Source organism: Plutella xylostella, chromosome 10, assembly GCF_932276165.1.
Source record: "Plutella xylostella chromosome 10, ilPluXylo3.1, whole genome shotgun sequence".
Classification (NCBI taxonomy): domain Eukaryota; kingdom Metazoa; phylum Arthropoda; class Insecta; order Lepidoptera; family Plutellidae; genus Plutella; species Plutella xylostella.
Genome location: NC_063990.1, coordinates 527,485 through 549,050, shown reverse-complemented (window position 1 = coordinate 549,050; position 21,566 = coordinate 527,485). Strand labels below are relative to the sequence as shown.

Below are 21,566 nucleotides of genomic sequence, written 5' to 3'. Positions count from 1 at the left end.
TTTGGAACTAACAAATTTGCCTTACATTTTGATAGTGACATTTGACGATACGCAACCAATACGCAACGTAAACAGAGGTTTCGAATCCTGTGCTCGGGCAACTGCTCCACCTCTCGACAAAGTTACTCACACGTTTGTAATGGCTCGCGTATAAGGGTGCCTATCAACCAGAGATGCGATAAATGCACTGCATATTATGCAGCTATGCTGCGATATGTGAAAGAAATCCGTTTCCACCAGTGCTCTGTACCAGTGGATATCAAACGCACCATAGCAACAACGCATAGACATCTCTGGTGGATATGCACCCTATTAAATAACGATTTTTGATATACATAATTACAAACGACAACACCAATACTGCTCCTACACACCAGGAGTTAGGTAAATAAAACAGCACGTGTAGAGCGTATCGTCAGTAGCGGTATATTGCCGGGCGATCACGTGATGAGCGTGACGTCGATCTCCTCGTCGCGAGTGTCAGCGTGGGCGCGGCGGAGGACGCGAGATACGACGTCGGAGAGCGCCTCCCGCGCGCCCGACTCCAGGATCTGCAGGCATTGCTGGAAGGGGGAAATAGGAGGTTGTTATGACGAAAAATATTAACAGCGGCAGGTTAATAAGTGGTAGTTATCTTAGGCCCACTTGCGTGGATCACAGGGTTAAAAATATAAACTCAGAGGTAACTAACTCAGGGTTAACTTTGTAAAATTTTAACCCGGACTTTTGATTGCGCTAATGGAAAATATCCCTGAGTTAGCTAACCTGACGTTTCTTTTTGCACTCTGTGAATCTATGTCCCGTTCCAGGCTGAAAGGGACCAAGTTTCTATTGCCGTAAAAAAGATTGTCTTCTATCTCGTTTTCACCTCACGTCTTTGGATAAAACTATCCCTCTCTATTTCCATTTTCGCAATCTGTCAGTAATTTGTATTTTGTTTACAAAGTGTCATATTTGTGATTTCCTTGTAGATATACATTACGAAAATTATAAAAAATTTAAAAGAAGCGGCGGTAGCTCAGTCAGGCAAGCGCCCGCCTCCCACACAAAAGATGCGTGTTTGGATCCCAGCGCAGACATACCAATGAGTTCTTTGGAATTTAAGTACAATGTGTGGCAACTTACTACCACACATTCTACTTACCACAAAACGTTCAAGAACCTTATCATAAGCAGCTCTCTTCAATCTAACCGTACCAGCAAGCAATACTCAACCAATAACAACAGCAAGTATTGATTTTATTGAACACATCGCGGTTGCAAGTTGTGCTTTAGATAACAGCAAAGATAGCCCTGAAAAGAGCTGTTTCTGGAAACAAAGAGGGAGTTCTGAAAATAACTGTTCAGCAAGCTCAAGCAATCAGCAGCAGCGACCACCACCGTCACCGCGGCAGCTCGGAGAGGAGAGCCTCCGACAGCGCAGAAAAGGAACGAGTCCCCGTGCATTCCCAACGCCACGAGTATTTAAGTTAGCACCGCGCGTATAAGTAGGCTTATTTTCTGTAAATAAATTATTATTATTCTGTCCACTCTGAGTATTATTTTCTACCTACTCTACGCAATATCTCCAAAAATGTATACCATAGCTCTTACGGTGGAAAAAACATCGTGATCTAGATGTGTACCCCAAAGTGCATTGTACTCCCTCAAAAACGGCGATACGGCTCGCGACCTATCACGTGAGTACAAAAATGTACAGCGAAAAGCGGGTGAGTCACCTCTGAGTAACTACATTACAGTCATAGTCGTGAGCATATAATTTATGTAACCACACCATCGTGCTCTTAATTTCACAAGTGGGACCATTTGCTACTTTGCTAGATAGTGGAAAAATATAAGAATGATGAGTTAATCATCATAATCAAACATTTCCAACGAATACAAGAATATTGATAAAAACCTTTTCTTTTGACGTAAGCCGGGTTAGCGTCTTAACCCTCCAATATTGGGGGGTTAAATATTTAAGAGTTTATCCCAAGGTTAGCGCTCATATTTCAGCGATGCAAGACAAATTAATAATCTAACCCTCCTTATGTCAAATATCTCCGAGTTAATTCGCTAACCCAGGTCTGCGCAAGTGGGGCTTAGTGTTTCTGTGACAAAACGAGCTAGGGTTTAACACTGGTGTGGATTGGCCATTCAGATTAGTGTTTGTCGCTGACTGCTACATGGTGCTGCTAACCTTAATAAGGACGTCACTCGACAGGACTTAATTCGTGCTCCATGCTACAGTTTGCCAGGTATTTTCGTTTACCGAATTGTAGTTCACGGCAGTATGAATGTGCATCATCTTTCGGTTACTGTCGCTAGTTACATAGCTGTATTACGTGTGAACTTCAAACCCCAACATACCTGATGGAACTGCTCATCCTGCGGCATCCTCAGCACGGCCCTGAGCGCGATCTCAGAATTAGCCCTGACGTAGCTATTCTTCTCCTTAGTCCCATTGACTAGCGCGGGCACGGCGACGCGCAGCAGCTCGGCCCCGGGCGTGCCGGCGGAGGCTTCTAGAGTGCATTCGCGGGCTAGCATCGTGCAGATGCGAGCCATCAGCTGTTTGACTTCGTTGCTGGCATGGTTCATGCTCTGTGGGAGATAGTTGATGTTTTAGTGGTGTGAGAATTGTTGGTGTAGAAAATTTGAGCAATATCGTTCATCAAATTGATTTATTCTGCATATGATCAAAATTCAACTCCGAAAAAGTGGTGTGGAAGAGTCGAAAGGAGATGAGTCTGTAGCCTATTATGGATAACATTTGGAAAAAAAAATGAAAAATTCAGACTAATTTCGGCTACCACCCTCGAGAAATAGTAGGTCAGTTCCTTTCGACATCTAATTATGTAACTAATAATGCATATAACTCACCCTGACAAACTGCGACAGTATGCTCTGCGGGATGGGTCGTCCGTTCTGCAGCAGGTACCGCATGAGGTAGCCCATGCCCCTAATACCGTTGCACACGATCGGCACTTTGTCACTCGTGAGGTAGCCGAGCAGCGCCTTGTCTATCTTCTCCTCGTAGCTGTCTTTGTATATGTGCTGGGGGGTTTCTTTGAGAGCTACGAACAGAGCGCAGGATCTTCCGTGTTGCAGGTCAGCGTCGGCGGCGGCGTGCGAGCCGGCTCCTAACACATGGTGTAATAAAGCCGCGTCGCGGTGCGTGGGGGGTAATGCGTGTAGTAGGGCTCCGAGACAGCCTCCCACAGCGCTGCGGGGTGGGTCTTCTGGATGGGCTAGCATGGCCGGACTCGTCAATGTAGTTAGGACAGCGATAGCGAGCGGCTCGCTCATCTTATCCCCTCCTCCGGTGATGATGCTCCGGAGCGCCTGCAGCATGGTCTCCCTGATGGCGGGGTCGTCGGCGTTCTTGATGCCGTTGTGCATCTCCGTGAACAGCGGGTCGGCGCGCGTGTGGATCAGCACCAGCTGGGACAGCGCCAGCCCCGCCTTGATGCGCACGGAGCGGTTCGAGTCGTTGAGCGCCTTGAGGAAGGTGGTCTGGAGTTGCGGGAGGAACTGCTTCAGCATCACGCCCACCTGGAAACGAATTCAATATGTGTTACTTTAATTAACACGTTACTATTATCCAGACATTGTGAAATTGAGATTAATTTAATTGTTTTGAACTTCAAATTACAATCTATCCTATAGTCCAAACGCAATACACGTAAGTTATGCAATGAACATTCATTCGTTACAAATATATAGTTTGTTACGACAGGATTTCACCTTAAAATTCAAACCAAATTCCTCCAACATTCTTGTTTACATTCACCATGAAATAATCTTCCACAAACCTTAGCCAACAACAACGCCAACGTCTCCAAAACCGCCGCCTTCACATTAGCATTGAACCTGTCCCCCAGGATCCTGATCAGCGGGCCGGTGATGTGCACGACAGAGGGCTGCAGCGCGGGCGCCGCCGTCAGCCGGATCACCTCGCCCAGCATCAGCGCCGCCGCCTCCTTGTCTTCAGGGAGACCGTTGAGGATCGACTCGCGGAAGAGAGGCAGGATTGGGGCTATACCCTGTGGAGGAGAAGTTGAAGTGTTAATTTTACTAGTTACTATTCTTTGGTTTTACCGAGGATTTATGTAGAAAGCAAATACGTATTTATGTACTATTTTTTTTTGTATATTATGAATCAGTTGGGAAAGCAGCGCATATTTAATCGTAATAATAGGGTGATACATACACCCGAGTCCGCGTTGTTATATGTAATAACGCCAATTTAAGGATCTGCTGGACCAACTGCCCCTACAGCCCAGCTGTGCTATGGTCAAACTATAGTTCTTTATGTCAATTGGAGCGTCACCTTGGGTAGACAGGCATTTCTGCAATCGTAATAATTTGGCTGTCACTAGAACTTGTAGAGGTCGAGTCGGCTGCCATAGCCTGAAGAAGAACTAGAGCTTTCTCCTCACCTTAGGCAGACAGAACCCTGGCAACAAGTCTACTCTACGGTGGCGAATTACTTGTTGTCACTGTGGCATTTCCATAGACTATAAAAGAACTAGAGATGTCCTCTCACCTTAGGCAGACAGAACCCTGGTAACAAGTCTACTCTATGGTGGCGAATTACTTCTTGTCACTTTGGCATTACCATAGACTATAAAACAACTAGAAGTTTCCTCACCTTAGGCAGACAGAACCCAGGCAACAGATCCCCCTTCAGCTCCGCAGCAGCACAGCGCACGGCGTGGCGCACGTCGCCCACGTGCGCGATCTGCCGCTCCGCGTCTAATGTCTTTGTGAGCGCGGAGAGGGCCTCCCACGCCATCTGGACCACGTCGCGGTCGTCTGGGGGAAGGGGCAGATTATACATTGATACATCATAATGTTGGGTTGAGGAGGATGTAGTATGAGCATGGCTGAACACAGTGTATTGAAGATGATTGTGTATGTTCAACAACAATCCGAATTATCCTAATCAAATCCAAGCTCTTCTGCATCCAGTAGTCACCGAATAAATAATTTTTATCTTTTTATCTTTATCTATCTCAATTTACGTCATGAGTTTAGGTAATAGCAGCTAACATGAGGCATGTCTTTGTGGATTCATAGAAGTGGAGTGTATTTTAATTTTCAATAACTTCATTTCAGTGCATTTGCGAAAGGTCGCAGTCCATGAACATTTATCTATCAGAAATAGGCAAGTGTGCTCAAATTATATTACTTGGCTGTCAGCATACAACGCTTATATTCCTATTCTTCTTCTTTCCATTCCCTCCAACCCACCTGACACAAACAGCAGCAGCAGCCCGCGCAGCAGCTGCGGCACGTAGGGCGCGAGGTCGGCGCGCGAGTGCGACACGAAGGCGCACAGCAGCGCGGCGGCGGCGCGCTGCTTGTCCGCTGCCCCCGCCGGGGACCCCGGGCCCGTCGGCGCGCGGCACGCCTCGAGTAACGCGTCTATTATACTGTGGAGTTTTATAGAAGAGTTAGACATTGTGGATAATAAAATGTTATAGTCCTAGACCACCACTGAAAGCCAACAGGCTCTGCACTCACAAAACTAAATGTCAGATAGTTTGATAAGTAGGAGGCATCGGTAGGAGGGCACGCGAGAGTGGCACGCGTCTATTATACTGTGGAGGATATGTTTAGTGTTAGGAGGAGGTGGAAAGCTGCATTTATAGACAAAAGGGCTGCTAAAATCGCACTAGACGGTCGAATAGGGCAGCTAATATCGCTCTTCATCGGTATTATGTAAGCTGACATGTTTATAATTATTGCACGCGGCACAGTCGTCGAACCAGTTCAGTCGACTATACATATTTGCCAGCACCAGCTAGACTGACCCATTTATCATTAGAAACTACCTCTATATTAAACAAATGACAAACCTTCTAACACCAGCCTCATCCGTCACCGGCAGCAGCGCATCCCTACAATAGTCCAGCTCCTTGGCCTCGTGCGGCGTGCCGCGCGCCGCCTGCAGCGCCAGCAGCAGCGCGGGCAGCTTTTTACAGCTACATGAAGTAATTTGTACTTCTCGATCGGTTTAGAAAAACACTACACTAGGCCCTCAGAAACTTTATGAACATTAGTGTAACTTACCATTACGTAAATAAATAGATGACAAACCTTCTAACCCCCGCCTCATCGGTGACCGGCAGCAGCGCATCCCTGCAATAGTCCAGCTCCTTGGCCTCGTGCGGCGTCCCGCGCGCCGCCTGCAGCGCGAGCAGCAGCGCGGGCAGCACGCGCGGCAGGTGCCTCGCCAGCGCGTCGCCCGCTGCTGCCGCCAGCGCGGATAGGGCGCGAGTGTCCGCCGGTGTGGCGGTCAGTTGCGGGACGAGGTAGGGGAGCACGGCGCGCGACTTGATCGCCATCACCTGGGGGAGGGGATTAGGTTGTTGTATTTTTTTGGGTTATGTTATAGGAAGTGCGCAGCAAATAGCGAATAAATTCGGTTGCGTCTGATGGTTTTTCTGGTAAAAGGAAACAAATCAAAGTTAATGAAAAAAGTGAAATAGCTTTTCGAAGTCTCCGGCGTACAGTTTATATCGTAGATGTTATTAAAAAGCGAATGATTGAAGATTGGCAGCCCCTGCAGCATTCTGGGCAGGATGTCTACACTGTGACACACACACACACACACATACACACACACACACACACACACGCACCTGTCTGAGTCCGTCGAGCGCGGCCTCTGCGCGGGCGGGGGCGGGGTCCCGCAGCCCCTGCAGCATGCTGGCAGGATGTCTACACTGTGACACACACACACACACACACACGCACCTGTCTGAGTCCGTCGAGCGCGGCCTCTGCGCGGGCGGGGGCGGGGTCCCGCAGCCCCTGCAGCATGCTGGGCAGGATGTCTATACTGTGACACACACACACACACACACACACACACACACACACACACACACGCACCTGTCGGAGTCCGTCGAGCGCGGCCTCGGCGCGGGCGGGGGCGGGGTCCCGCAGCCCCTGCAGCATGCTGGCAGGATGTCTACACTGTGACACACACACACACACACACGCACCTGTCGGAGTCCGTCGAGCGCGGCCTCGGCGCGGGCGGGGGCGGGGTCCCGCAGCCCCTGCAGCATGCTGGCAGGATGTCTACACTGTGACACACACACACACACACACGCGCACCTGTCGGAGTCCGTCGAGCGCGGCCTCGTCGCGGGCGGGGGCGGGGTCCCGCAGCCCCTGCAGCATGCTGGCAGGATGTCTACACTGTGACACACACACACACACACACACACGCACCTGTCGGAGTCCGTCGAGCGCGGCCTCGGCGCGGGCGGGGGCGGGGTCCCGCAGCCCCTGCAGCATGCTGGCAGGATGTCTACACTGTGACACACACACACACACACGCACCTGTCGGAGTCCGTCGAGCGCGGCCTCTGCGCGGGCGGGGTCAGGGTCCCGCAGCCCCTGCAGCATGCTGGCAGGATGTCTACACTGTGACACACACACACACACACACGCACCTGTCGGAGTCCGTCGAGCGCGGCCTCGGCGCGGGCGGGGGCGGGGTCCCGCAGCCCCTGCAGCATGCTGGCAGGATGTCTACACTGTGACACACACACACACACACGCACCTGTCGGAGTCCGTCGAGCGCGGCCTCTGCGCGGGCGGGGTCAGGGTCCCGCAGCCCCTGCAGCATGGAGGGCAGGATGTCGTCTAGTGCCTTGCCCCCTATAGTCGCGTGGAGAGAGTCGAACGTGCGCGCCGCCGCCATGCGCACCTCGGGGAGGGGGTCGCAGAGAGCCGTGCTGGGGGGAAGAGATATAGATAAGTTGTTGCGTAATATAAGAAGTAAGATATAAACCATCCGTCTGTTATGCTACGAGATATGTTTTAGCAAGTTTTACTGTTACTTTGTTTCTATCTGTGGGAATCTGTTAATGGCATGTCTAATAATATATTAAATAGCTATCTTAAGTTATTATAAGTAAGAACATGCTGTTGATTCTCCAATAAATAATAAATAAATAAATAAGTTTTGATTGCTGACAGCGAGCTATCGCAAGCACTACGCCTGAATGTCATCAGGGATCCGCTAGCATCAGATCTGGCCGCTAAAAGCCTCACTCATGTTGAGTAGCTTCCAGGAGGTGATCCCTTAGCTGATGTCCTGACAGGTGCCAGAGCCCGTCAATGGCACGCTCACTTCTTGTACTCAAATGGAGCACAACTCACCGCACGGTGGACACGAGTCCGTCGGCGAAGTTCAGCACGGTGTCCCTCGAGGTCGATGCTATGATCTCGCCCAGGCCGATGCACACACTCACACACACACACACACACACACACACACACACACATACACACACGCACACACACACACTCACCGCACAGTGGGCACGAGTCCGTCGGCGAACGTCAGCACAGTGTCTCGTGACGTAGAAGCTATGATCTCGCCCAGGCCGATGCACACGCCCTGGCGCTGGTCCGCGCGCTCCGAGCGCAGCCCGCGCTCCAGGATCGGGACTATTTCGGGGAGCACGCGCTCGCCCAGCTGGGGGGAGAGGGTGAGGTCAGTTGAAGTTTGTGAAATTATTTGATCAATGCGTAAGGGTGTCATGGATGGTTAATAAATGTGCATTTTCATGTCTACAAGCAGAAAAATTATAGCTTCAGACGTCCGCGTCCTGCACCCATCTGACCTTTAGACGGGTAACGGATGAATGGGAAAAACTGATAAAAGAGTATTGCACCGAGAGGATTTTGGTTTTCAAGTGTATAGTAGTACTGCCATTTTATATTGATTGTAGATGTAGATATGGAAGTGCACGAAAGTAGCCTCCTATAGTAATCTATCAACTGTAATTCGTACACGACCGGCACACCTTGAGCAGTCAGGGACTGACGCTATTCTGACTGTCTAACTAACCCTTTCACTTCGGTGGCAAACCTTACACGCACTCTATCGTCTCGTGTTTGTCACCGACACGCTAGCCAGACAAAGACTATAGATATGCCAATTTACCTTCCTGACGAGATCCCCGAGCGTCCTAGCCGCGACCTGTCGCTTGTCGTAGCTGGTGGAGGCGAGGCAGCCCAGCAGCAGCCCGAACAGCGTGGGCAGGATCTCGCGCAGGGTCTTCGGAGTGTTAGTCACTACCACCTGTGGGGGGCGGAGGGGTTAGTGGCGGTTGTTGAGGGGAAACAATAAAATATTAAGTAGGTCATATATGAAATACTAGACCCCTTCGGGCGTCCAATAGCCACGATCGGAACCAGTTAAGTACAAGTAATTTAAAAGCCCCGTATGGAACCAGTTCTAAAACTCTAGTTCTGTAGACGGCTGAAGAAGACAAGGCATACCAAACAAATCTATTATAGACATGAATTGGTAAATATGTTGCAAACAATAGCTTCAATAATACTGATTATTCCGGAATAAACTGGAAACTCTTTTATAAATATATATTTATCTCAATAGCAGATTATTTATTGTTTGTCTGCCTGTCAGTAACAGTGAGCTATATTCAACAATTTATTGTAGGCAAATAAAGTGTAGGTAAAACTTAAATAAATAAATTTACATCTCACCTTCCACACGTGCAGCGCGGCTTGTCTGACCATCAACGCCACATCACTCCTTCCCATATACAGTCCCGCCAGCACACGATTACGCCGCTCAGCACCCAGCGCAGACATGATGGCTTTGTGCGACTGTTCCGTACCGAAGTTGTCATCTTCCGACGCCGTCTCCGTACTCATCTTACCCGACACCCCTGAGATTCTGTAGAGCAAATCTCCTAGTAGTTGCACTGAGCTGTATCGAATACGCCAGTTATCATCAAACAGTCCTCTTTCCAGCTCAGGCAGCAGTAAAGTAATCGCGGACTCAGCGTATAGGTTCACAATTCTCTGTCCGGCTTTCAGAGCCGTTTCGCGGACATATTCGTTTTCATCGGCGAGCGCCTTGAGGATGGGCGTGATGATCTGGCCGATGTAGGGCGTGAACTCGTCGGTGAAGGCGCCCGGCATGTAGATGAACATCATGATGTAGCCGTCTTTGACGTGCGGGGCGATGTCCGCGCGCTCCGCCGTCGCTATTATGTCTGTGGAGAGATGGAGGGTTATATTTGTAGATGATGTATTTGCAAGTTAACTCTAGAAAGAGCTTTCTTTTGTATTGATTTTGATTGAATATATTTGGAAGGTTGGATTAGTTGGTTGGATATATGTGGAGGAGCCGATAAACCTTTGTGAACACAAGTTCTCTGATGGAGACCATAAACAAGCAAAAGTCTTGAACTTCGCATCCGCTGGGCCGATGACATTAGACAAATAACCAGTAGTGGCTACTTAAATGAGGAAGAAGGAGTGACAGCGTAGGTCGTGAGATTTAGTAAGACAGGACATAATACATAATATAACGACACTACATTCCATTAACAACAATGTGTACCTGGCATAAGTCGTGCTATTCTTACTACCACTTCCACATCTACACACCTGGCATGAGTTTATGCAGTTTGTCCACGCCCAGGCCGGCGACGACCTCGCTGAGCCCCTGCGCGGCGCCGCTGCGGTCCACGGAGCTGGACTCCGACGTCAGCGTGTGCATGAGCCACGGCAGCAGCTCCTCGAAGGAAGCCTCGCCCATGCCCTTGACCATGGCACCGAGCGCGCGCGCGGACACTGAACGGACCTGGGGACGAAAATGGGTATTTTTATTTCTTTAATATTAAACTTTAGGAAACTACCCTCCATAAAGGGAGGGCTCTTGGACTCGGAGAAGACGTAAGTATTTAATACATTTGTACACAATTATACATTTAGGATTCGGATGGAATCAATATTTATTCGCCTGAAAAATTAAACGAGTTTATTATACGGATCCGTGCCGCAGAGTCTGGATAGGTACCTATATGCCCGATCTAATACGAAGTGTGGAACGCCCCCTGGCTAGATGGGGTGACATAACAGAGTGTAGTGTAGCAATAGTCGCTGTTGTCGGATACGACGAAGAGGACATGATCATCAGATGGGGTGACGACTTGCTAAAGGTGGCTGGTTATGGCCAGTGGCGTGCTTTGGGAGTAGTGGACTGCTATAAGCTGATGATGAATCATACCTGATATAAATGTAAATAAGACAGTAACAAACCTCAGGAACAGGATCCAGCAGCGACTGCTTCAACCCCGGTATGATATTCGGCAGGTAGGGTAGTAAGTCCTTCTGGTCCGTGAGCGAGTACATGTTGCCGATGATCTGCGCCGCCATCTTGCGCGTCTCCGTGCTGCGGTCTAAGAATGCACGTTGCACCACCTGTGTGGGGAGGAAGATTCATGTTTAGATTATACTTAACACAAAACAATACACTTTATTTGCAGCAATAACAAAAATTACAAAAACAAAAACTTACAAAAAAAAAACAGTACAAAGAGACGGTCTTATTGCTTGTAGCAATCTCTACCAGACAACATTTAGGCTTTCAAAATGCAGGTAATACGTTCGACAACGCTGAATTTGCAACGGATATTGGGACATTGTGTTGTGTTGGTACTTGTTTATATGGCAAAGTTAGCTTTGTTGGATTCTAGTATGAAAATGGACTGCAGACCAAATGGAATATCTATACTGCTACACCGAATAATTGTTATAAGACTGTTATTCGACAGGCGATCGAAAAATGCCAAAACTGGTTCTACCTTTTTTGGCATAAGATTTTTTTGCCTAATCTCGTATTGCATAGTAACGTTTGGTCAAAGTCTCGTTACGCCGAAAATCGTATGGCATAAATCTCGTTTAGTAAAAAGTTATTTCGCATAACATTGTTTAGCCTACTAATGGTATGGCCAAATCTTAAATAGCCTAATAATGCTATGGCATAGGTTTATACAAAGTAATAATATTCGTTTGGCTTTAACTTTGACGGAGCGTCTCCCTACATAGCGCAAACTGGTGCCCTGTATTGTTTCTGCTGTTTGGAAAACGCTCCGCTCCGCTTCGCTGCGCTCCGCTTTGGTTTTGATGAACATGTGCACCTAACACGCTCCTCCTCGCTTTGCTCGTCGTCGCACCTATTTTTAGGTTTCGATCTCATGGGGTTTGTAATAATTATATTGGTCGTTAACTTTCGATTTTTTGATCATACAATATCGTGATTTTCGAGATGTAGGAAAAAAATACCACAATTTGTACATTTACTTACTTACTTATAGTCCTGTTACTCCCCTGTGGAGCTTAGGGCTACAGACATTCTTCGCCACGCTTCCCTATCTTGAGCCGCCTCCTTCACTTGGGCCCACGATAGATCTGCCCTCTTCATTTCCGCCTCCACGGACCTTCTCCAGCTCTGTACGGGTCTACCTGGTCTCCTTCTTCCACCAGGCTGCCACTCGAAAGCAACTTGAGCATGGTTACAGTCGTGTCTTCTCATTGTATGGCCGATCCATCTCCAGCGCCTCATTGCGATTTCTTTCCTCAATGTGGTTTGGTTGCATTTTTTCCATAGGTCCACATTAGAGATCGTGTCCGGCCAGTATATGCGGAGAATCGAACGGAGGCACCTGTTGACGGTAACTTGGAGCTTGTGATGTAGCAGCTTTGTAGTCCTCCAAGTTTCACAGCCATATAGAAGGACCGACTTTACATTGCTTTCGAATATAGACAGCTTTAGACGAAGGGGCATTATGTGCGACTTCCAGACTGGGGCAAGCTGGGCGAAAGCCGCTTTTGCTTTCTTGATCCGGTTATCTATGTCCATATCAGCACCGCCTTTGTTCGTCAGGATACATCCAAGGTAGCAGAAGGTGTCTACTAGCTTCAGTTGCGAGTTGCCCAAGGTGACATGTTCTGTACTGCTGGAGCTAACTTTCATGCTTTCTGTTTTTGACGCATTTATCTTAAGGCCATATTTGCCACCTTCTCTTTGGAGATCTTCTATTTTACTTTGCATATCTGACAGCTTTTTGGATAAGAGAACAATGTCGTCCGCGTAGTCCAGGTCTTCTAATTGGCCTTGTCTCCAAGGGATTCCTCTTGAACCAGCAGAGACTTGTCGCATTATGTCGTCCAAGATGATTATGAAGAGAAGAGGAGAGAGAAGGCACCCTTGTTTGACCCCGGTAGAGATAGGAATAGGTGGTCCAATAAGCCCATCATGTATAACGTGGCACGTGCTGCCATTGTAGAGAGATTGTATGATATTGACAATTTTTGTTGGAATGCCTTTTTTCTTCAAACACGTCCACATGGCGGGCCACTGTATGGTGTCAAAGGCCTTTTCAAAATCCACAAAAGTGAGAAACAGTTCCGCATTCCATTCAACACACTCTTCAATAATAATACGCACCGTATTTGTGTGATCTGTGCATGACCTTCCCGCGCGGAAACCGGCTTGCTCCTCTCTTAAGTATTTCTCTATTTCTGTTGACATTCGGTTCAGCAGGATCTTCGCCAGAACCTTCGCAGCTATCGGCAGGAGTGTAATGCCACGCCAGTTGTCACACAGTGAGAGATCTCCCTTTTTTGGAACCTTAACTAATAGCCCTTTCCTCCATTCGCTGGGAATATCTTCTGTCTTCCACACGTTATTTATCAGCGGTGTTATTAGAGTAGCTGCGTAATGTTTATTGGCTTTAAGCATTTCTGGACAGATGTTATCAATTCCAGGTGATTTTCCGGATTTTAGCTGACCTATGGCATTGACGACTTCGTCAAAGGTAGGTACGGAAGTGTCAATTTGCAGATATTGGTCAGCTCTTGCAGCTTCTTCGTTCACTTCAGTATGCTGAAACCGGTTAAGTAGATCACTAAAATGCTCGTGCCATCTTGCCATTTGTTCTTCTGATGTACACAGTAGCTCTCCGTTCTTATTACATAGAGGTTTCTTTTTTGATACGTGGTTCGGGTTACTAAGCTTTCTTGTTATTTCGTAAAGTTCGCGAATGTTTCTGTTTTTAGCAGCCTCTTTTGCACGAGTGGCTAAATCTTCTGCGACTATACGTTTATCCCGCCGGGCAAGTTTTTTAATAGTTTTTCTTAGAGAAGCATATTGAGAAAGCAGGAGTTCTTTTTGTTGGATGTCAGTGGTCTTAGTTAAGATCGCCTTGGTCTCCTGTCTTTTGATTATGGTGTTCCACAATTCATCAGACATCCATGGCTTCTTATCGTTTTGTATGTAGCCCAGGACTTCTTCTCCAGCTTTCACGTACGCTGACTTGATACGTGTCCATGCTTCATCTAATTCTGCGCTCTCAAGATCTTCTAGAGGGCCGAAGTTGTTGTGAACGCAGATATTAAATTGGTGCTTAGTGTCGGGGTTTTCAAGCTTGCGAACGTCATATCGCTTGCTGATATTTTCGCTTTTCTTCTTAGCTGTCGCGATTTTTAGTCGAATTTCAGCAACGACTAGATGGTGGTCACTATCGATGTCTGCACCTCTTTTGTTACGTGTATCCAGAAGCGATGTTCGCCACTTTTTGCTGATAGTTATGTGGTCTATTTGATTTTTAGTGTGTCCATCTGGGGAATTCCAAGTCCATTTATGGCAATCTTTGTGTTGGAAAAGTGTACCTCCAATGACCAGACCATGTTCACCACAAAAATCGCCGAATAGTTCTCCATTCTCATTCATAGTTCCTAAACCATGAGGGCCCATGTAGTGATTTCGGTCGGTATTGTCTGCTCCAACTTTGGCATTAAGATCACCCATTAGGATAACTATATCTTGCTTCTTAGTGTTTCTCATAGTAACCGTGAGTTGGTCATAAAAGCGAACTTTAATCTCTATATCCTTCTCGTTTGTAGGTGCATAACATTGTATTACGGTAATGTTTCGTACATTGGAAGAAAATCTCGCGACTATAATTCGTTCCGATACGGGTTTCCAATGCAATAGGCTGTTTTTCGCTGTGCGGGACAAAAGTAAACCAACCCCATTTTCACGACATGCATTTTCATCTTCTTTTCCGCTGTAGAGAAGAGTCATACCGTGGTCCGCGGAAACTTCACCAAAACCATTCCATCGTGTTTCACTCAAACCCAGAATCTGTAAGCCGTACTCTTTCATGAGCTTGGTTACTTGTGGTAGCCTTTCTGGTCGGCTCATGGTTCTTAAATTCCAGCAACCGATTCTGGTCCTTATTTTCGCGCCAAAAGTCGTCGTAGGGTATCTCACGTTTTGATTTATATCTGTAGTTTCTGTAATCGAGTTATTTAAGAGCATGCGAGTGATTAGCTCACAGTGCTCCGATCGCTGAGAGGGGGCTGCCCTCAAGACACCAGCGCGTATCCCTCACATATAAGGTGAGAGTCCTAGCCCTTGGTGAGCCAACACCTGCTGCAGGGCGGCAGTTGGAATTTTATATCAGAGTTTCCTTCTCCTAGGTGAACTGCCACTCCCTGGCTCACGAGGTACACCTCCCCGGGTTCGAGCTTATATTAATGTGGCGGCTCCTACTCGCCACCGTCGTCTTTTCATCATTGAGTTTAGCACCTTTTTATAGAGACTGGCCGCCAAAGCCAGCCCCAGTACCTCTCAGAAATGACCGCCCAGTTGTCCGCGACTGCTTTACTGCAGCTAGCCCACACTGTAGGCCGTTTCGCTATCCGCAACCTGCGACGCGGTTGGTGGCATAGGGCACTGCCTCTGGGAATGGTCACCCAGAACCAACTTTGTACATTTACTACATACTTAATATATTATTTATTAAGATAACATTAGGAGAAACAAGATTATACACAGGTATAGACGAACATAAATTTGAGCAAACGAAACTTAGGTGTTTAAAGATTGTGCCTAAAGAGTTTTAGACGAAACGAGCCTTATGTCACATAAGTCTTGGCAAAGTGATGGTTCGGCCAAAAAAGTTTAGACCATACGAGTTATGCGAAATGAGTTTTGGTGAATAAAGATTATGCCAGATGAGCGGAACCCGCCAAAACTAGGTATTTGGATCGCAGTATTGTACAACACGTCATGTTATTTTTTTATTATGTGCTTACACGGTAACAGTTTTCCAATAAAACAAGGTAAAAATTATAAGAAAGGACTAATTGAGAATCTTCTTTTCCTGAAAAGAACCTTTGAAGTCATAAATTATTGTTATCAGTGTAATTACCGGCATGATGAGCGCGAGCGAGGGCGCGTCGATGAAGTGCACGAACTTGGTGTCGAGCAGCGTCTGCAGGCACGCGGAGGTCTTGTTGGACGGGTCCTGCAGCGCAGACAGCAGCACCGGCACGATCGCTGCGGGGAGGTTATAGTGGTGATGAGCATATAGTGTCATGAAAGAAAGACAAATTGGCTGCCGTTGCGGATGTTGGTGTAATGGACGTATGATAAGAAATCCAGGGAATAGCTTGCTGCCCTTATGAATGAATGTGGCATCCAATTAGCCACAGTGAATGTGGCTAGGGCTCGAATACAAAATTTTGACGTCGCCTGGCAAAAAGGTCTCCCTCCCATTCGCTCCATAACAAAAAGCGTATTATAAAGTCTGAAATTATTCAAACGCAATCGATAGAACTATGAACTGCTAGCCCATATAATGTTTTGTCCGAAGTTGCGCGTTCATTGGACCAAAACTTCTGTGGTTAGCAGTTCGTTAGTTAATCGAATGGTGATGAAGTGTTATATACCCTAAAGGTATTTATGGCTTACCTTGAATCTCAGGGTTCCTAATAACAGACCCGATCACCCGCAACGCCTCGGCCCCGGCGGTCTGCACTCGCATGTGCGAGTCGCTCAGCACCTCGATGAGCTTGGGCACGATGGAGGGCAGGCACGACGAGAGCTGCTTGGGGGCGCAGTACGCCATGGCACCGAGTAGCTCCACGGACCCTGGGGAGGTAGGTGGGTTAGTAAAAAGATAATACAGAACTTAAAGTACACTTCGGAAGTTTTCAAACGTAGAGGTCACAGAAAGGACAGAGACTTATACTTAACTCTTTACTGGGGTGTCAGGGACGCAGTCAATAAACTAGAGGGTGGTGCTAGCGGGAAGGGTGTGGCATCATTATGAGAAGTTGCTTGATGAGTTTAACAAAAAAGCGCCGCGGCGCACCTTCGGAGATGGTCACGGCCTGCAACTAGCTAGCGCAAGAATTAAGATCAATAAAATCAGACGCTATACAATCTTCATCATCATCATCAGCCTATAATCATCGACTCCCAAGGAGCGCCATAACACTCGGTCCTCGGCCTTCCTAATCCAGCCACTACTAATCTTCACAGGACTCGTCTACCCCAACGATTATCGGTTCTAGTATACTATCTATTGTAGGTAAAAAACCATCACTAACCAGCCTTAGTCCTCCAATTATCATCCTGCAGTGCAGCCAACAGCGAGGGCAGCACGAGCTTGACCCCGTGCGCGCTGAGCTTGCTCATGATCAGCTTGGCGGTGTCGTCGGCGGCGGCGCGCACGTACTGCGACGAGTCGCCGAAGCACATGAGTAGGTGGGGTAGGACGTGGACGATGTACGGCTCGAAGAGACGGCCCAGTTTTAGGCAGAGCATCTCGAACGCGAATAAAGCGCCTGTTGGGGAGAATGATTCGTTGAGGAAATATGGATAGAATATTATAAAAGTAATAGTGGCGTGATGATGTGTCACAAAATATGGTCTATTGTGGTTGGTGGCAGATACAGCTACAGTTATTCAGCTGCATATTCACTTTATAAAATCACCACAACCTGTAAAATAATCATACTGGGACAAGTCTAATGTTTGCATCATAAGATTCACAAGTTAAGATGCAAATGTTTTGCTTTCCATTCACGCTAATTTAATTTAACAAAAAATACTTAAATCTATATACATGAACAATATTACGTACCCTCCCTGTACTTGTAGTTCTTCTTCTCCTGTATGGCGTCGGTGAGCTTGCTCATGATGTCGAGCTGCTTCAGCGCCAGGATGCCCAGCCCCTTTACTATGCCCGCGATACCGTACGCGGCGCCCTGATCGGGAAAATAACAGATATTTTATATATAGGCTGTAAGCTCAAAAGGAATGACTCAGAGGGTCATCATCGTAAGAACAACTATTATTCAGAATAACCCTTTGGAGTGAATACCGTTTAAGCAACATCCTGTAGAGCTATATTTCCATGAAAACATGAAAATAATGAAATGCTGCTATATCTTGCTATATCTATTGCGTGTGATTTGCTTTTATTTATTTTGTTTTTTATAAATTTTGTTTCAAAAGTAAGATGAATAAAAGTAGAGCTATATTTCCATGACTACATGAAAATAATGAAATGCTGCTATACCTTGCTATATCTATTGCGTATGATTTGCTTTTATTTATTTTGTTTTTTATAAATTTTGTTTCAAAAGTAAGATTAATAAAAAAATCACCAGTTAACTTTTAGAAGTTTTTTGCAGCTGGTTAAAAATGCAACAATCTTGAAGCACCTTTTCCAGTATTCTTGTATTTCTAAGTACTATTAGAATACACATAACAACTCCTTACCTTCCTGTCCCCGTACTTCTCGGCAGTCAGCAGCTGCTTCATGAGCTTGGTGACGATGGCGGGCACGTCCTCCTTGAGCGCGGGTGACGTCACCAGGTGCGGCAGGCAGTTGCTCACCGCCTCTTGGACCTGGGGGTGAAAAAATATAAATTTTGTAACAGTACTTTATATGAAAATTTTGATAACAAACCTATACATGCCAAGGCCAAGGCTGGAGCAGCTAACTAAACCAACAACTCCAACAATAGGGTTGAACTCGGAAAGTCGAGGACAGAGAGTTGTGACTCTCATTGAGTGAGGCCTATGATGATGATGGTGAAGTATTTACCAGTGCCTGACCATATTTATGAGGACTGAGGATCGTGTTGTGTTATTCTCTAATTCGATACCGTTTGTATTTGTTTACCTGCTGACTAGGCGTATTAAGCGCCTGCACGAGCCTCAGCGCTATGGGCCGGACCCGGGCGTCTCCCGGCTCCAGATGCCGCGCCAGCGACCCCACCAGCAGCACCACGCACTGACGCACCCCGTCGAAGCCTCCAGACTTCGGCGCTTTGTCCAGGAACTGCTCGAACACTGGCAGCTGCGTGCTGATGGTTTCCTGTGGGGAATGATAGGTGGGTGTTAATTACGGGTTTTTATTTAGATTGTGTGTGTAAAAGTGTGCCGACTTGACTTTATCTAGTCATTATTTTATATACATAATTTATTGTACATAAATTAGTATATAGGCGAACTTAATGACAATAGCATTCTTTTCTAATTGGAGGACCATAGTAAAAGGGTTTTGTTTAAGGAAGAAACGGGATGTACATTGCTACAGAAGAGTTGTCGGTATCAAAATGATGGCATACGGATGCATATTGCACATGGTTTAATGAAATAATAATTGATATAGATTAGTAGCTAGACAGTAATTAAAGTATCAATTCTGGCAGCTATGTTATCTTGGTAATCTTTGGTGTATAGGTAGCATTTTGTTACTAAGTTTTCACACAAAATATAAATTTTCCATGATCCACAACTAAAGAATGGTTTAATTAATCAGTTCAATGATTCCAAAAATAGTTTTGATTGATAACTATTTTTATTGAATCAATTGCAAAACAAAGTGATTATAAACACATAATAGTTTGCCGTTATCTCCTACTCACCGTGATAAGCGAGCAGCGTCTACGAAATAATTATCAACATTCTGTTTTAACCAATTCAATGACACGCAAGTCATTGCATCTAAGATAGTCGCGCAAGCATGTCGTACATACTAACCGGACTTGCAATTTTGGTCGCATTTTTCTATTTATACTTTAACAAAAAGTACCGCTACTGGAAGGACAGAAATGTGGTGACCCCGACACCACAATGGCCGTTCGGCAACATCAGAGAGACTGTCTTACGACGGACCACACCCGCGGAATACTACACGGAGTTATACGAAGCTTTTCCTGATGAGAAGGTGGTCGGGATCTACCGCATGTGGGCGCCGTGCCTCGTGCTGCGCCACCCTGACGTCATCCAGCACGTGCTGGTCAAGGACTTCGACCTGTTCGTGGGGCGCGGCGTGGAGTTCGAGAAGCAGGGGCTCGGCCAGAACCTGTTCCACGCGGACGGCGACACCTGGCGCGTGCTGCGGACCAAGTTCTCTCCCATATTCACCTCGGGGAAGCTCAAGCAGATGATGTATTTGCTCAACGAACGAGCGGACAAGTTCATAGAGAGACTAGAAGTCTCAGTGGCCGCGTCCCAAGAGCAGGAAGTCTACTTCACTGTGCAAAAGTTCACGATAAGCAGCATATCGTCGGTCGCGTTCGGCCTGGAGCTGGACCTGTCGGAGCTGGATACACCTGGGAATGTTTTCGACCGGATGAACCGCCTCATCTTCACCACCAACTACGCGCAGGACCTCGACTTCGCGTTCCCGGGGCTGCTGAAGACGCTCAGCATGTCGTTATTCCCGAAGCCAGTTAAAGATTTCTTCTACGGAATGGTGCGGCGAGTGATGGAGGAGAGGAACGGAGAGCCGTCGGGGAGGAACGACTTTATGGACCTACTGCTGGAGATGAAAGAGAAGAAGATACACGGCGTGAAGAAGCACGAGGGAGACAAAGAGCGCAGTGTCGTGATAGACGAGGACGTGATGGCGGCGCAGGCATTTGTTTTCTACGTGGCGGGGTACGAGACTAGTGCGTCCACCACCGCCTTCCTGCTGCGACTGTTGGCTCTACACCCGGAGATACAGCAGAGGGTTTATGAAGAGATCCAACGCGTTACCACCTCACTGCCCGGGCCTCTCACATACGAGAGTCTCAAACAGATGACGTATCTAAAACAAGTGATAGACGAGACGCTACGAATGTTCCCTCTGGTGGACCCGTTGCAACGAGTACTCAGTACGGGCGGGTACCGAGTGCCGGGTACTGATGTGACCCTAGATGAGGGGTCGCTGGTGCTGGTGCCGGTGCGCGGGCTGCACTACGACCCGCGGTACTACCCCGACCCACACACATTCGACCCGGACAGGTTCAGCCCAGAGAATGTCAAGTTGCGCCACCCGTGTGTCTATCTGCCGTTCGGCACGGGACCCAGGAACTGTATAGGTGAGTTGAATTTATTTATTTATTAACGAATTAACGAGTTTATTGAACCAACTGTCTCGTCGGTGTTTACATCCAGTCAATCGGCTGTGGAATATTTATTGTTAGAAGATAGATTTTCGTAACATAGACAGAATACTAACAGAACAATCTTATAACTTTCATGTACATGCCCTAAGTTTTTATTCAATTGTTTTAGATAGATGATAGCTGAATTGTTTATGTTTTGACAATATTTTCCGTATCTGCATTTCAGGCATGCGTTTCGCGGAGGTGCAGACGAAGCTGGCGGTGGTGCGTTTGCTGCAGAGGTTCAGGTTCGAAACCTCACCCAAGACCAAGGCCCAGATCGACTTCGACCCCATGAAGGCGCTGCCGGCTGACAGACATGGAATCTTCTTGAATATCGTGCCGAGAGTGTGAATTGTTGAAGTTTAAGTAACGCTATAATATTGTTGTTTTGGTGTCGTTTTGCACTTGTAAATCTTTATCAATGTTGTGTAAGTTTAAAATATAATAATAGAATTGTTACTGTTAATTTCAAGTGTACTTGTATCATTTC

At 47.0% G+C, this 21,566-nt stretch overlaps 2 protein-coding genes across 2 annotated transcripts; one reads left to right on the top strand and one right to left on the bottom strand.

The window, feature by feature from the left end:
- Positions 1 to 403: 403 nt before the first annotated feature.
- Positions 404 to 19,032, bottom strand: LOC125488507 (eIF-2-alpha kinase activator GCN1; the record flags this gene model as incomplete). Its single annotated transcript, XM_048623735.1, has 19 exons — positions 404 to 563; positions 2,353 to 2,586; positions 2,866 to 3,537; positions 3,798 to 4,028; positions 4,637 to 4,800; positions 5,239 to 5,420; positions 6,088 to 6,338; positions 7,566 to 7,740; positions 8,320 to 8,486; positions 8,958 to 9,095; positions 9,524 to 10,038; positions 10,436 to 10,631; positions 11,090 to 11,251; positions 16,051 to 16,178; positions 16,593 to 16,772; positions 17,234 to 17,470; positions 17,770 to 17,893; positions 18,411 to 18,539; positions 18,817 to 19,032. Coding segments are annotated over 19 exons (4,224 nt in total), but the record flags the coding sequence as incomplete, so codon positions are not given.
- Positions 19,033 to 19,593: 561 nt separating this feature from the next.
- Positions 19,594 to 21,548, top strand: LOC105388622 (cytochrome P450 6B5). Its single transcript, XM_038118117.2, has 2 exons — positions 19,594 to 21,007; positions 21,261 to 21,548. The coding sequence occupies exons 1-2, from the start codon at positions 19,663 to 19,665 to the stop codon at positions 21,425 to 21,427; spliced, it is 1,512 nt and encodes a 503-aa protein (XP_037974045.2). The 5' UTR covers positions 19,594 to 19,662; the 3' UTR covers positions 21,428 to 21,548.
- Positions 21,549 to 21,566: the final 18 nt, after the last annotated feature.